Below are 12,857 nucleotides of genomic sequence, written 5' to 3' on the forward strand. Positions count from 1 at the left end.
AGATATTCTCACTAAGGCGGTTTCTAGTGACAAGTTCTCAAGGTTTCTAGACAAGTTGGACATGTGTAACATCTATGCACCAACTTGAGGGCGAATGTTGACTTGTATTAGGATTCCTACCATATTTGGTTTCTTAGTTTAGGATGTAATTATTAATTATTCTTTCCTGTATTATGATAGGATTGTATATGATTATATATATACCTTTGAATGAGATAAATACAATATTATTGGAAGGCATTCCTTCTTCTCAGACGGTCATCGATCAATCCCATAAAAGCTGATGCAACGTTGGTATAATCTAACATTATTACTATCTTAATACAAATTTTGGGATCTTGTTAGTTTAAAGCATGAGCTAATCCTAGCTTGACTTTCAAGGTTTAGCGTGTCTGTCTTTAGTACTACTAACCTTCCATGTACCTTCTGTCTTCAATAATTCAATCAAAGATTTTGTATTTAAAGGACTGAGCAGTTTGTTGATTTCGTTGCTCTTTGTTCGAAATCTTACGTGCTTTTTAGAAACTAAACCCAACTTGCTGCTAGCTGCTGTTTCGCGCGGGTTTTTGATGAACTTCAAGAGGCATCTTAGTGGCGAGGATGGCAAGGAGTTTGAATTTCCGGTTCCAGAACCGAAAAGGAGACTTACTTTTACCAAGTAGGTAGTTCAGTTTGAGTATAAGTTTAGTTAGTGCTTTTCCGGTTGATTGAGTTGGTTTTTTTTACTTTAGGGTTTTGTGATGTTTGTTGTGCAGTGTTCTTAGGGATGCGATGACGGATGCCAGACTGAATGGCGTGTTGGAGCGCTCCTTTCAAAGAATAGTAAGTTCGAATCTCCGTTCTTGTCTGTACGAATGAATCCAAGCTCAAGCTTGAGACTTAAGAAAGCTTTTTAGTGATAGTTTCTGTGTGTTATGCAGCAATATAGAAGTTAAATATTCAACTGTTTGCAGTAATCATAGTTACCAAGTTTTATTAGGCTTACTGTGCTTTGTTTTCACAAGTTTATTGCCTTCGATTAGGAAGACGGTTTGAGTAACTGCTGCAAGAAAGCTAGGATTGACTATTAGGTTAGGTTTTTTCATTAGCCCTCTTTTAATAGAAAACAAAAACACATGTTTGACAGTTTAAACGCGGTTTTTGCCATTTAGAACTTATGCAGGAGCATATGTTACGCAAATTTGTTCGAAATCATTTTTTGTGAGGTCTCTTGAGTTCATTGTTCATGTATCTTTGTCGTATATAGGTGCGAGATGAGTTGGAGCGACGTATTCTTCCCTCCTTCATGGCATCTCCAAGGTTAGCTTTTAGTCACCAAAGCTTCCAATAGCTGATATATTCCGATGAACACGCAGCCTATCGATGCTACATTCATACTGCACAAATTGTTTCTTGCAAGATTCATATTGGATTTGTTGTTGATTTTGTCACAGGCCCTCAAACGAAAGTGGGAGTACATCTGGAGGAAGCGGCTTGCAGTTGCGTTTTATCAACAAGCTGCCAACTACCATATTCACAGGCAGTAGGGTGGAAGCAGAGAACCGCGAGCCTCTTCAAATTGAACTGGTTGATGCCAGTACTGGTGCTATAGTCCATTCCGGTCCCCTATCTTCACTAAAGGTTGAACTTTTTGTGCTGAATGGTGAGTTTGGGTCTGATGATCAAGAGGATTGGACCGAAAAAGAACTCAACACCTACATTGTGCGCGAAAGGGAAGGTAAAAGGCCATTAGTGACGGGTGACATACATGTTACACTGAGAGAGGGAGTTGGTTCTTTCGGTGATGTCATGTTTACCGACAACTCAAGCTGGATAAGATGCCGAAGGTTCAGACTGGCAGCTCGAGTTGTGGCCAAAGCTCCGATTGAAGTTCGAATTAGGGAAGCTACAAGTGAACCGTTAGTGGTTAGAGAACACCGCGGAAAATGTAAGTTTATAAAGAAAATCCTTAACTCACTAATCTTGATCTTTCCTAAATTGTAAACTGTTTTGGCATTGAACTAAATGGAACTGACATAGAAAATGATGACTCAGTATATATGAAACACCACCCTCCACACCCAAACGACGAAATATGGCTCCTGGAAAAGATATCAAAAGACGGTGCCTCTCATAAGAGACTGTACGAGAATGGAATCAGCACCGTGGAGGACTTCCTGCAGTCGTACATGAAAGATGCATCCTCGCTACGAAATGTAAGAAAATCATTTCTTCTGCTAAGTAGTGTGCCTAGAGTAGTTTATACCCGTAGTTTAATATATCTGTCTAATTTTCTGCTGCGGAAATGTAGGTTTTGCGTGGGATCTCGAACAAGATATGGGATACAATCGTAGAGCATGCTATGGCCTGTAAATTGGATGATCATAAGTTCTATGCCTACCACAGAGCTGAGCAGGACGTAATAAGTCTCATTTTCAATTCCATCCACGGGCTTGTAGGGGCAATAATCAATGGCGAGTTCTGTTCTCTGGATGGACTCGACTCGCATCAGAAGGTACGCGTACTACACATTTTCGAGCTCCTTTTCATTTTCTAATCTTTAACGCGTATTCTTGATCTGCCTTAATTTGTCAGTTGCTTGGTTCTGAAGACAGAGAATTGGTGCGTATTTAAAATATTCATTAGTGCTAAAAAATGATGAGCTCCCTAATTCTGTATGCAGATGCGGGTGGAAGCTTTGAAGCAGCAGGCTTATCGAAACGTAAGAGACTTGGTGCCCATCGATGCTTCAACTATATTTGGCCTTTCGAAGCCTTTGCCAGTTCCCCAGGCTGACTCATTCGCTTGTCCAAACCCTGATATGCAGCAAGTTGAATTTCAGTTAACACATCAAGGTAAAATGTTACATTATGTACATGGTATTAGATGATTAAGAATGTAATGTTCCACATCGGAAACCTCATTAAATAAAATCCACGTAGGGACAATATCGTTATTGATTAGAAGTGTGTGTTGGTCGTCTCTTTGAAATCTTGACATTATTGCATGTTTTGCCTTACTCCTGATCTTTACTAAAATGTAAACTGTTTTGGCATTGAACTAAATGAAACTGACATAGAAAATGATAATTCAGTGTATAAGAAACACCACCCTCCACACCCAAACGACGAAATATGGCGCCTGGAAAAGATATCGAAGGATGGTGCCTTTCATAAGAGACTGTACGAGAAGGGAATCAGCACCGTGGAGGACTTCCTGCAGTCGTACATGAAAGATGCATCCTCGCTACGAAATGTAAGAAAATCATTTCTTCTGCTAAGTAGTGTGCCTAGAGTAGTTTATACCCGTAGTTTAATATATCTGTCTAATTTTCTGATGCGGAAATGTAGGTTTTGCGTGGGATCTCGAACAAGATATGGGATACAATCGTACAGCATGCAATGGCCTGTAAGTTGGATGATCGTAAGTTCTATGCCTACCACATAGCTGAGCAGGACGTAAGTCTCATGTTCAATTCCATCCACGGGCTTGAAGGGGCAATAATCAATGGCCAGTTCTGTTCTCTGTATGAACTCGACTCGAATCAGAAGGTATGCGTACTACGCATTTTCGAGCTCCTTTTCATTTTCTAATCTTTCACGCGTATTCTCGATCTTCCTTCATTTGTCAGTTGCTTGGTTCCGAAGACAAAGAGTTGATGCGGGACTGATATCATCAAATTTTAAAATATTCATTAGTGCTAAAAAAATGATGAGCTCCCCAATTCTGTTTACAGATGCTGGTGGAAGCTTTGAAGCAGCAGGCTTATCGAAATGTAAGAGATCTGGTGCCCATTGACGCTTCGACTATGTTTGGCCTTTCCAAGCTTTTGCCAGTTCTACAAGCTGATTCATTCACTTGTCCAAACCCTGACCTGCGGCAAAGTGAATTTCAGTTAACACATCAAGGTAAAATGTTACGTTATGTAAATGGTATTATATGATGAAGAATGTAACGTCCCACATCGGAAACCAGATAAGATAAAATCCACACGCAGGGACAATATCGTTGTTGATTAGTATTGTCTGTTGGTCGTCTCTTTGAAATCTTAACATTATAGCATGTTTTGCCTTGCCTATGCTTTTCCAAGCAACTAAAAACCAAGTATTTTTTTCACAGATGGACTCCCAATACAACTAGGTTTCAACCATGCATCAAATTCAACCTCATGTCCCTACCAAGCAGAAGGTAGCAGCAATCAGCTAGTGGTTTCTGTGGCACAACCTAGCGAGCCAATACATCTCCGAAGCAGCAGCTTTTCGATGGAGGATCTTAGCTCCATTATCGACAACGGAGAAAGCAGTTGGCCGCCTGTCGATAGTTTTCAAGCGCCAATTGTCCCAACTGGTCATTTAGGCACAGAATGTAAAACTTAGAGACACAGGAGGTTTCAGTTCAACTGCATACCCCAATCAATAATGGGAAGCATGTATTTATACCACTTTCTAGATTACAGCTTGGGTTTGAAAACCCTAGATACAAGGAACTTTTGAAAATAAAAAATACAGACAGAAACAATAAGATTACATGCGTAGTTTCAGATTACAACAGAGATTCAAAAAGCAAGTCCTATAAACTAGGAATGACTGAAAGGATAAGAAGTTTGAACCAAGTCAAACTCCTCAAGTTTCGGTGATGCACTCAGCATGCTGACTGGTGGTGGAACAACAGGAAGCTTGGACACCAGCAACTTAGAGCGCGACGTTGATAATCCTTTTGTAAACAGATCAGCTAACTGATCTTGAGAACAAATGTAATTAACAAATAATTCAGCACGAACAACCTTTTCCCGCACGTAATGATAATCAACCTCTAAATGTTTTGTGTCTGAATGAAAGACAGGATTGGAGGCAAGTGCAAAGGAAGAAATATTGTCACACCAAATCGTCAGTTGACTAATAAGATGCAAATGTATATCATTGAACAAGACATGGCGAGCATCTCGCGGACAAATCCATACATTTATAACCTTGATGATTCAAAGAACCTTGATTTTTGTTGAAGTTTATTGTGTGTATACAGCATCAACCAGGGAAAACATTGACATCCAAATATTTTAAGCATATTATATTTTGTCTGTTTTTGAAAAAGCTTTTCATAAGGTGATTTGTGAGACAAGACACAGGTTGGCAACCTATTGATAAGATAGGTTGCTGTAGAACACGCATCGAATCAAAACTTATTTGACATATGGGACTGAGAAAGCATTACAATACTAGTTTCAACAATATGTCGGTGTTTTCGCTTCGCAATTCCATTTTGTTATGGGTGTTTAGGGCAGGAAAACCTTTATGAAATTCCATGAACTGCTAAAAACTTTTGAAATACAGTGCTTTTGTATTCACCACCTTCATCACATCGAAGGGCCTTGATTTTTAAATTGAACATATTTTCAACTTTGGTTTTAAATTGCACAAATATCTCAAAGACTTCAGATTTGTGTTTCATTGGAAAAATCCAAGAATATCGTGAGTAGTCATCAACAAACAACACATAATAACGAAAACCTTCATTGGAAATAATTGGAGAACTCCAAACATCAGAATGTAAAAGTTGCAAAGGAAAATGAGAAACAGACTCGGACATTTTGAATGGTAACTTAGTACTCTTTCCTAAAGGACACGACTGACAAAAGGTTACATTGGAGGTACCATGAATTGGTACCAATTTATTTGAAATTAAAATTTTTATTGTAGACTCGGCAGGATGACCAAGGCAAGCATGCCATTTTTGAACTAACACTCTAACCCCAACAAAGATTGTGACTGGATTTTGGAGATGTCCACCGCCACCAGAAAATGGATATAAGCCATTCTCACATCTCCCTCGGAAAAGTGTCCTCCGGGTCTTAAGGTCCTTAACAAGAAAGAAGTGTGGAAAAATTAGTAAATAACAGTCATTGTCTAAGGTAAACTTATGGGCAGATATTATACTAGTGGTAGCTTTAGGGCAGTGAAGAATGTCTTGAAGATCAAATGAGCAAGCATCGGTGCGAATTTTGTTAGAACCATAATGAGAGATTAATATGCTAGAATCATTACCTACACCACCAACACCACCAACACCATCATTACCGTTATACTCCTTTGGGTTCACCAAGTATTGCAGGTCGGGAGTAATGTGAGCTAACACCTGTGTCCAGTAACCAAGTGCCATTTTGTTGCTTGTTGAGGGTGATCGGAGAAGACACCATTGCAGAAAGACGTTTAGCAGGAATGCGTCCTTCAAACACAGCATTCATCCGTTGATAACAGTCAAGAGCCGGATGACCAGGTTTGCCACATATTTGGCAAACAATTCGCTCACCGGAAGCACATCGTTCACCATTCCCCGAAGCATTTCGCTGATTATTATTTGGACAAGGATTGAAGCCTCGTTGATAAGTGCTGCCACCACGGTTTGAGGGAGAAGAACCACGCCCAACACCACGACTGCGACCTCCACCTCGACCTCTTGCAGCAACAAAGGCGTTAACAGGAGCCTGTTCCACCACAGGAGGAGCATGCTCCAACATTCTTCTTTCAGTGGTCAGTAATAGCGCCTCAAGAGTCGGATACATGATAGGTGTATCACGAGCCTGAGCAGCACTAACTGTCATCTCAAAAGCTGGACCAAGATTGTTCAACACAATCTGTACTAACTCATCGTCACTCACAGGTTGCCCAGCTAGGGCAAGGTTGTCAGCAATTGCATTCATGCGATCCAAGTAATAGAATGATTGAAGGGAAAGTAAGTGGAAAAAAAAAAAAAAATTTGACAACCAGGCATAAATATGAATATAAAAAAATTACCTCTCTTTACACTTGTGATAAACATCGGGAAATTCATGTCGGAGATTGTTTTTTTGTATAATGTCATAAGCATTTTTTAGCATGTTCCTGCAAAAGTATTCCTGGACAAGAATACATAACATTGGCTTTCCCATGAATGTTGCCCATTTATCTGCTGCTTTCAACTGTCTGCTTTCTATCGTACGATGGAGAAACAATTGGCCAGTCTGGTGGATAGAGAAGTGCTCTAATAAAGTAACCGCAGCCATATATGATTGAGACTCTATCAGTCCAAATATGCAACAAACTCTTTTGCATTGTCAAATCTGCAATTATTCTTTGCATTTAGGCACATTACTTTATAAATGTTTGCCATCTGAACATCATAAACTTCAAGTATCTTCTCAACTATCCTCTCATCATGGTTGACAGAGCCCCCAACAATATCAAGAAACAACTGGGCAGCGAGGTCCTTTGCTTCCATAGAGTCCCCCGAGCACGTTTCCAATTTTAGGAAACGGCGAAGAGCAGATATAATCAAATGACTGAACCCTTCACAGTATAAATCAAATATAGGCAAGACATAGAGGCACTGAATAAAACCGGATTGGATTTGGATATGAAAATTCGGATATATTTTGGGTATGGGGAAAAACCGCGATTATTATTCAATTATAGTTTTGGATATGGTTATTGGGGTCCCAATCCGTATCCATCTGCAAATCCGAATCAAATAATATATATTATATATAATATTTAAGTATTTAAAAAAAATATATATATATATATATACACACATTATTCTCCGAATCTATTACCTTAAGAATACAAAAATTGCATTGTGTGAGTTGTATTTTGTGGAAAAGTTCAAAAGTTTTAATATGAATCAAAATCTATGAGAATTCAATCGTACTGGGAGATATACAAAGATCAAACCAACATTATCAACATTTAGCTTTAATTTTTATGTTTCACAAGATCTATTCATTAAATCATTTTATACATCAAATATTCAATGACGAAGTTAATATTTACTAAATTATCATGCATCAATTGAATGAATATATTTTTTTTTATTGACGAAGACGAATATAATCGTTAACCGATGGGGAATCTGTTATCCGATGGATATAGTTATGGATAATACCCAATAGTTAATTTGTGGTTATGGATACAGTTAGTTTTCATGATTTTGGAGATGGATATAGCATTTCCGTCCCTAAAACGAACTATTGCCATCTCTAATATGACTGATTGACTTCAAATAAACTTTAACCATGGGCAAACTAGATATATAATAGAATAATCCTTGGCTATGAGTAAGAATTCATGCTCAAAATTTGTCGCATTGAATTTTTAGAACTTGTGATTATGACTGATACACATATCGTAAATCACTTTGTAAATGTTATTTTTTTTAAATAATAATTAAAACTAAAGTTGTTTAGTCAATTAACTGTAGCAAATCAATAGATGGTTTGTAATGCTTTTACCAAATCTATTCATATGTTTTATACAGTTCGATAACTAAACAACCTTAGTTTAATTGATTTTTTGCATAGATGAGAAAGTTATTTATAAAATGAACGGTTTTAATCATAAATACGAAATTCAGTGAATTAACATCAAATAATTTTGAATAAGAACTCCTATACACATAAATAGCCAGGTGATATTCAACATAAAATCCAGCAAAATAAAACATTGGTTGGTTAGAATATAATAACACAGACAAGTCGATATCACGATAAGACGCCAAATAATTACTTTTACGTTATATTAAAACACAATTACAAGTGTATTAGAATTTGGAATCTTTTGCAGGTAGTGGATTGATCTAATGGTAGAATCTTTCTATTCAACTCACTGCGTTGTGGGAGAAATTACAAATTGGTATTGAATATTGTTTGTACTTAGAAAGAACTTTGAATCTTCTATTCACTAAAACTATTGAGAACTGTTATTAGCACTCCAAAATTTTCATTCTACACTTCTCGCAAGTGTATTTTTTTTTCTTCTAATTATAGAAAATTTGGAGTGAAAAATGATATTTTTTTTAGTGCCAATAACAATTCTCAAAATATTTTGTGAGTTCAAATTTTGACTCACATGAAAGTAAAAAATCAATTGACAACCCATTTTTGACCTTTTCGGCCCCAAGATCTCTTAGGGCCTATGCTGACACGTATCGTATTGAGGGCAAAAGCTACGCTAAGAGTTGATGGACCATACTTGACAAGTTGACACGTCATGTACAGTGTACACGCACGAATGCAACTTGACTTGTCATTTTCTACATGTCGATTGCATTTTACCATATTCATATCCGTTGTTGTCCACGAGTCTGTGGATTCTCTTTACGAGGATTTCAAAAATTCATGAATTATGTCCGTTTATCGTATATTATGTGATCATAAATTATTTTAAATATTTTTATTTAAAAATAAAAATAAACAGTACTTGACGAAAACTAACTGCACGATGTACGATGAATGGATACGATTCACGAATCCTTACACCAAAAGGATCCGGAGATGATCTTGTTGGGTTGTGCACCACCTTAGTTACTATCCACATATATACATTAATTTCAGTACAAAATGAATAAAAGCTCATTTAAAGTGTTTTTTAAATGACTAAAAATGTTTTTAGTAAAATTGTTTTTAGGGTAAATTACATAGTAACCCCTCAGGTTTGAGGTCTATTACAACCTCATACAACATTTTTAAAACATTTCACTTTCATATCTCACGTACTATTGTATTTCAAAATAATACCTCCGTTGGATTTTTCATCCATTAATCTATTAAGCGTTGACGTGGCTGCCACATTTGTGTCACGTGGCTGCCAAATATATGCCACGTGGCAAAAATAATAATTTTTTTTAAAAACCTGAATCTTCTTAAAAAAAAAATAATTCAAAAGCTGAAAGAAAACCCCCACCCCTGTGAACCCCCCCAAACCAAAAACACCCAGAAAGAAACCCATCCCCCCAACAAATCCAAACCCAGAAAAGTCTCCCCCCACCCCCAACAAAACCAAACGCAAAAAAGCCCCCCTCCAAAAAACCAGATTGCAGAAAAGCCCCCCCAACAAAACCGGATCTGGAAAGGACACCCCCTCCTCGTGGAAACCCTCCCTGTTACACCCACCCATAATTTAAATTGTATTTTCACTAAGTTTGAGTTTATCTTGCTTTTAAAATGATTTTTGGGTCTTAATTGGTGAGCCCAAGGGGCCCACCCCTGATTTTTGTCCCCCGAGTCTCTCTTATCTCTTCATTCTTAGTCATTTCTTTCTTCCATTTCCCTGTGCTCTCTCTCTCTGCACTCTCATTCTGCCCGAGCTCCACACACCCACCACCACAACCACCTAGCTACAACACCACCATCACCTCTGGAACTTTCTTTTCTCTTTCCCATGTCTCGACGAAGCTCCGGGACACCCAGAGAACACCCAAGTCTCCCCCGACGACTCCGGCGACTTTCAAGGCAATTTTCGACCAAATCACGACAAGTTAGACGTCGTGCGAGGTACAATTCTCTTCGTCTCTTTATAGTATAGATGATTGATGACTTTATACTATGAAGTTGCTTTTCAATATATATATGTTCAATAGTTTTGTACTTACCTAGTGGTCATTTCCGCTACGGGACGTAGGGATAGATTCTGGTCCGTCCCGGGCGACAGTTTGGTGTTGGCATAGGGTTTGGAGTGTGTTTCCTCTGCCTATTTAGTACAGGGACGGGGAGCCGGCATGGTGCCTGAAGTGTATTTTCCTTTGACTGTCTGCTTAGAGACGGTGAGCTGGCATGGGGCATGGGGGTTATCGGACATTCACTAGCGATTATTATACATACAAATTATGATTTGAGACATTGCACGGCATGCTAGGTTTCAAAAAACCTATGTTTATCATGATATATATGTGTTTTCATAAAATCTAGGGGTTAGTACGTTGATAACTGTTTTATTATATATATATATATATATATATATATCAACTTGGTTCACTCATGTTTGTTTTGCGCCCCCTTCAGGGCTTAGAATCGAGGTATACAATCCCGGCGTCATAGCACTTCCGCATCAGCATCTTCGAGTCATCTCGGTGTAGGACCCACTTCTTTGTTCATTCAATTTTAAATTATTTCTTTTAGTGTTCTAGTTAGTTCTATGCTTTGAACACGTTCCTTAAATGCATATTCTTGATTCTTTTATATTTATAAGTCTTATCCATCCTTTATTCTCAACATTTGCACTCAATAAATGGCTCTCATCACCCTCGGGTGTCGGCCAACATGTGCCTATCCTGGTATTCGGGGAATATCAGGATCTGGGCGTGTCACTCCCTCCCTGACTACCCACCTAACCCAGAACCCAAAAACCTGCAAGAAGAAGAAGAAGAAGAAGAAGAAGAAGAAAGAAGAAGAAGAAGAAGAAGAAAGAAGAAGAAGAAAAAAAAAAAACCTCAAACCCAGTTCATCCCCCACCCGCAAAAAAACCTGCAATCTAGAAGAAGAAGAAAAAGAAGACGGAAAAAAAAAAGCCCAGAACCCTTCCCCCCCACCCCGCCGCAACCCGCGACCCACCTTCCTTCCCTCCGCCATGACCCGCCACCCGCCTCTTTTCCCCTTGCCGCCAGGATCTTGTGATTTTCAGTGTGGGTGAGTTTTGAAAATACTTTTGAGTTTGAGATGATTTTTGGACTGGTTTTGCGGTAGATCCACCTAATCTCGGGTGGAATTTTTGGGGGTGGGTGATGGGGGATGGGAGAAAGGGGTGGCTCGGGTGGGAAGAACTAGGGCTTTTTTTTTTTCTCCCTCTTCTTCTTCTTCTTGTTGCAGGTTTTGGGGGTGGATGAACTGGGGCTTTTTTTTCTTTTCTCCCTCTTCTTCTTCTTCTTCTTGTTGCAGGTTTTAGGGGGCTTCTTATTCTTCTTCTTCTTCTTCTTCGACGAATTAGGGTGGGTGGGGTGGGGGGTACGGGGGTAGTTAATTAACCTTTTTTTTTATAAAAAAAATTAAATTTTTTTTGCCACGTGGCACACATTTGGCAGTCACGTCAGCACTTAACGGATTAATGGATGAAAAATGTAACGGAGGTATTATTTTGAAATAAAATGGTACGTGAGGTATGAAAATGAAATGTTTTAAAGATGTTGTATGAGTTTGTGCAAGACCTCAAACCTGAGGGGTTACTGTGTAATTTACCCTTGTTTTTAAGTTTTAAAAGTGCTTGAAATGCGTTTTATGTGCTTTCAGAATTCACTTGCATTTTATACTAAGAATTCGTACTTTCATACAAAATATTTTTTAGTTATTTTAAAAGCACTTATATCACTTAGTAGTGGTATTCCTCTTCATTTGTAAGTGAAAGGTCTTAGGTTCGATTTTCGCCAAAAGCGAATTAGAACCACATTATTGCTAGCTCATTGTGAGGCTAAGTTCAACCTCTCTTTTAGTGTATATAATATCGTTTGTTAAAAAAAAAAAAAAAAGGCACTTCCAAACCAGTTCATAAAAATTTTTATTTTTATTTTTAATCTGGGACAAGACATACGGCACTAGGAATATATATGCTATGGATTTCATGTATGGTGATGAACCCTACTACTTCCTACTTCCTGCTACTCAATCTGCATTGTAAATTGTTTCATGATTGGAGATTAGAAAACAAAAATGCCACCATAACCTAAGGGCAAGGATGCAAATGGATGGATTTTAATCCGATCGAATACCTTCAACTTAGATGGGATTGGAGAGAGAATATAACATACTCAGAAAGAAAAACTTGTCTATCACTGGTTGTAAAATTTCATCTAGTTCGGAGCTCAATTGTTAAAAGTTCATGGATAGAACAACACTTACTCCTTCACGTCACTCAATGGATGTAATATCTTTTTACGTGTTAGGTTTAAATGATGTTAGACATGACTTGTTGAGTTCAACACATGGATAGTCTGCTTTAGTACCATATTAGATTGCAAGCATTCATTCTAAAATCAATTGATAATAAGAGAGAGAGATTTTTTTTTTTTTTTTTTTAAAAGCTGAGAGAAATTTAAATTATTAAGAGAGACTTAGATGTGAGATTTACACTTTCAACGAA

The 12,857-nt window shown here is 38.0% G+C and overlaps 1 protein-coding gene across 1 annotated transcript; it reads left to right on the forward strand.

Annotated features, from left to right (window-relative positions):
• The first annotated feature begins 332 nt into the window (after positions 1-332).
• On the forward strand, positions 333-4,513 carry LOC103434081 (calmodulin-binding protein 60 B-like). The gene is made up of 11 exons (XM_070820012.1): positions 333-658; positions 756-822; positions 1,247-1,299; positions 1,434-1,927; positions 2,035-2,195; positions 2,291-2,494; positions 2,663-2,834; positions 3,074-3,234; positions 3,330-3,530; positions 3,716-3,887; positions 4,099-4,513. The coding sequence occupies exons 1-11, from the start codon at positions 570-572 to the stop codon at positions 4,353-4,355; spliced, it is 2,031 nt and encodes a 676-aa protein (XP_070676113.1). The 5' UTR covers positions 333-569; the 3' UTR covers positions 4,356-4,513.
• Positions 4,514-12,857: the final 8,344 nt, after the last annotated feature.

The sequence above is a fragment of the Malus domestica genome, chromosome 04 (assembly GCF_042453785.1).
Source record: "Malus domestica chromosome 04, GDT2T_hap1".
Lineage (NCBI taxonomy): Eukaryota > Viridiplantae > Streptophyta > Magnoliopsida > Rosales > Rosaceae > Malus > Malus domestica.

Bases quoted from the DNA above. Each gene is read 5' to 3' on its own strand.
- LOC103434081 (XM_070820012.1), top strand. From the start codon at position 570: ATGAACTTCAAGAGGCATCTTAGTGGCGAGGATGGCAAGGAGTTTGAA. The intron at 3,531-3,715 runs GTATGCGTACTA...TTCTGTTTACAG, and splicing joins AACTCGACTCGAATCAGAAG to ATGCTGGTGGAAGCTTTGAA. The intron at 3,888-4,098 runs GTAAAATGTTAC...TTTTTTTCACAG, and splicing joins ATTTCAGTTAACACATCAAG to ATGGACTCCCAATACAACTA.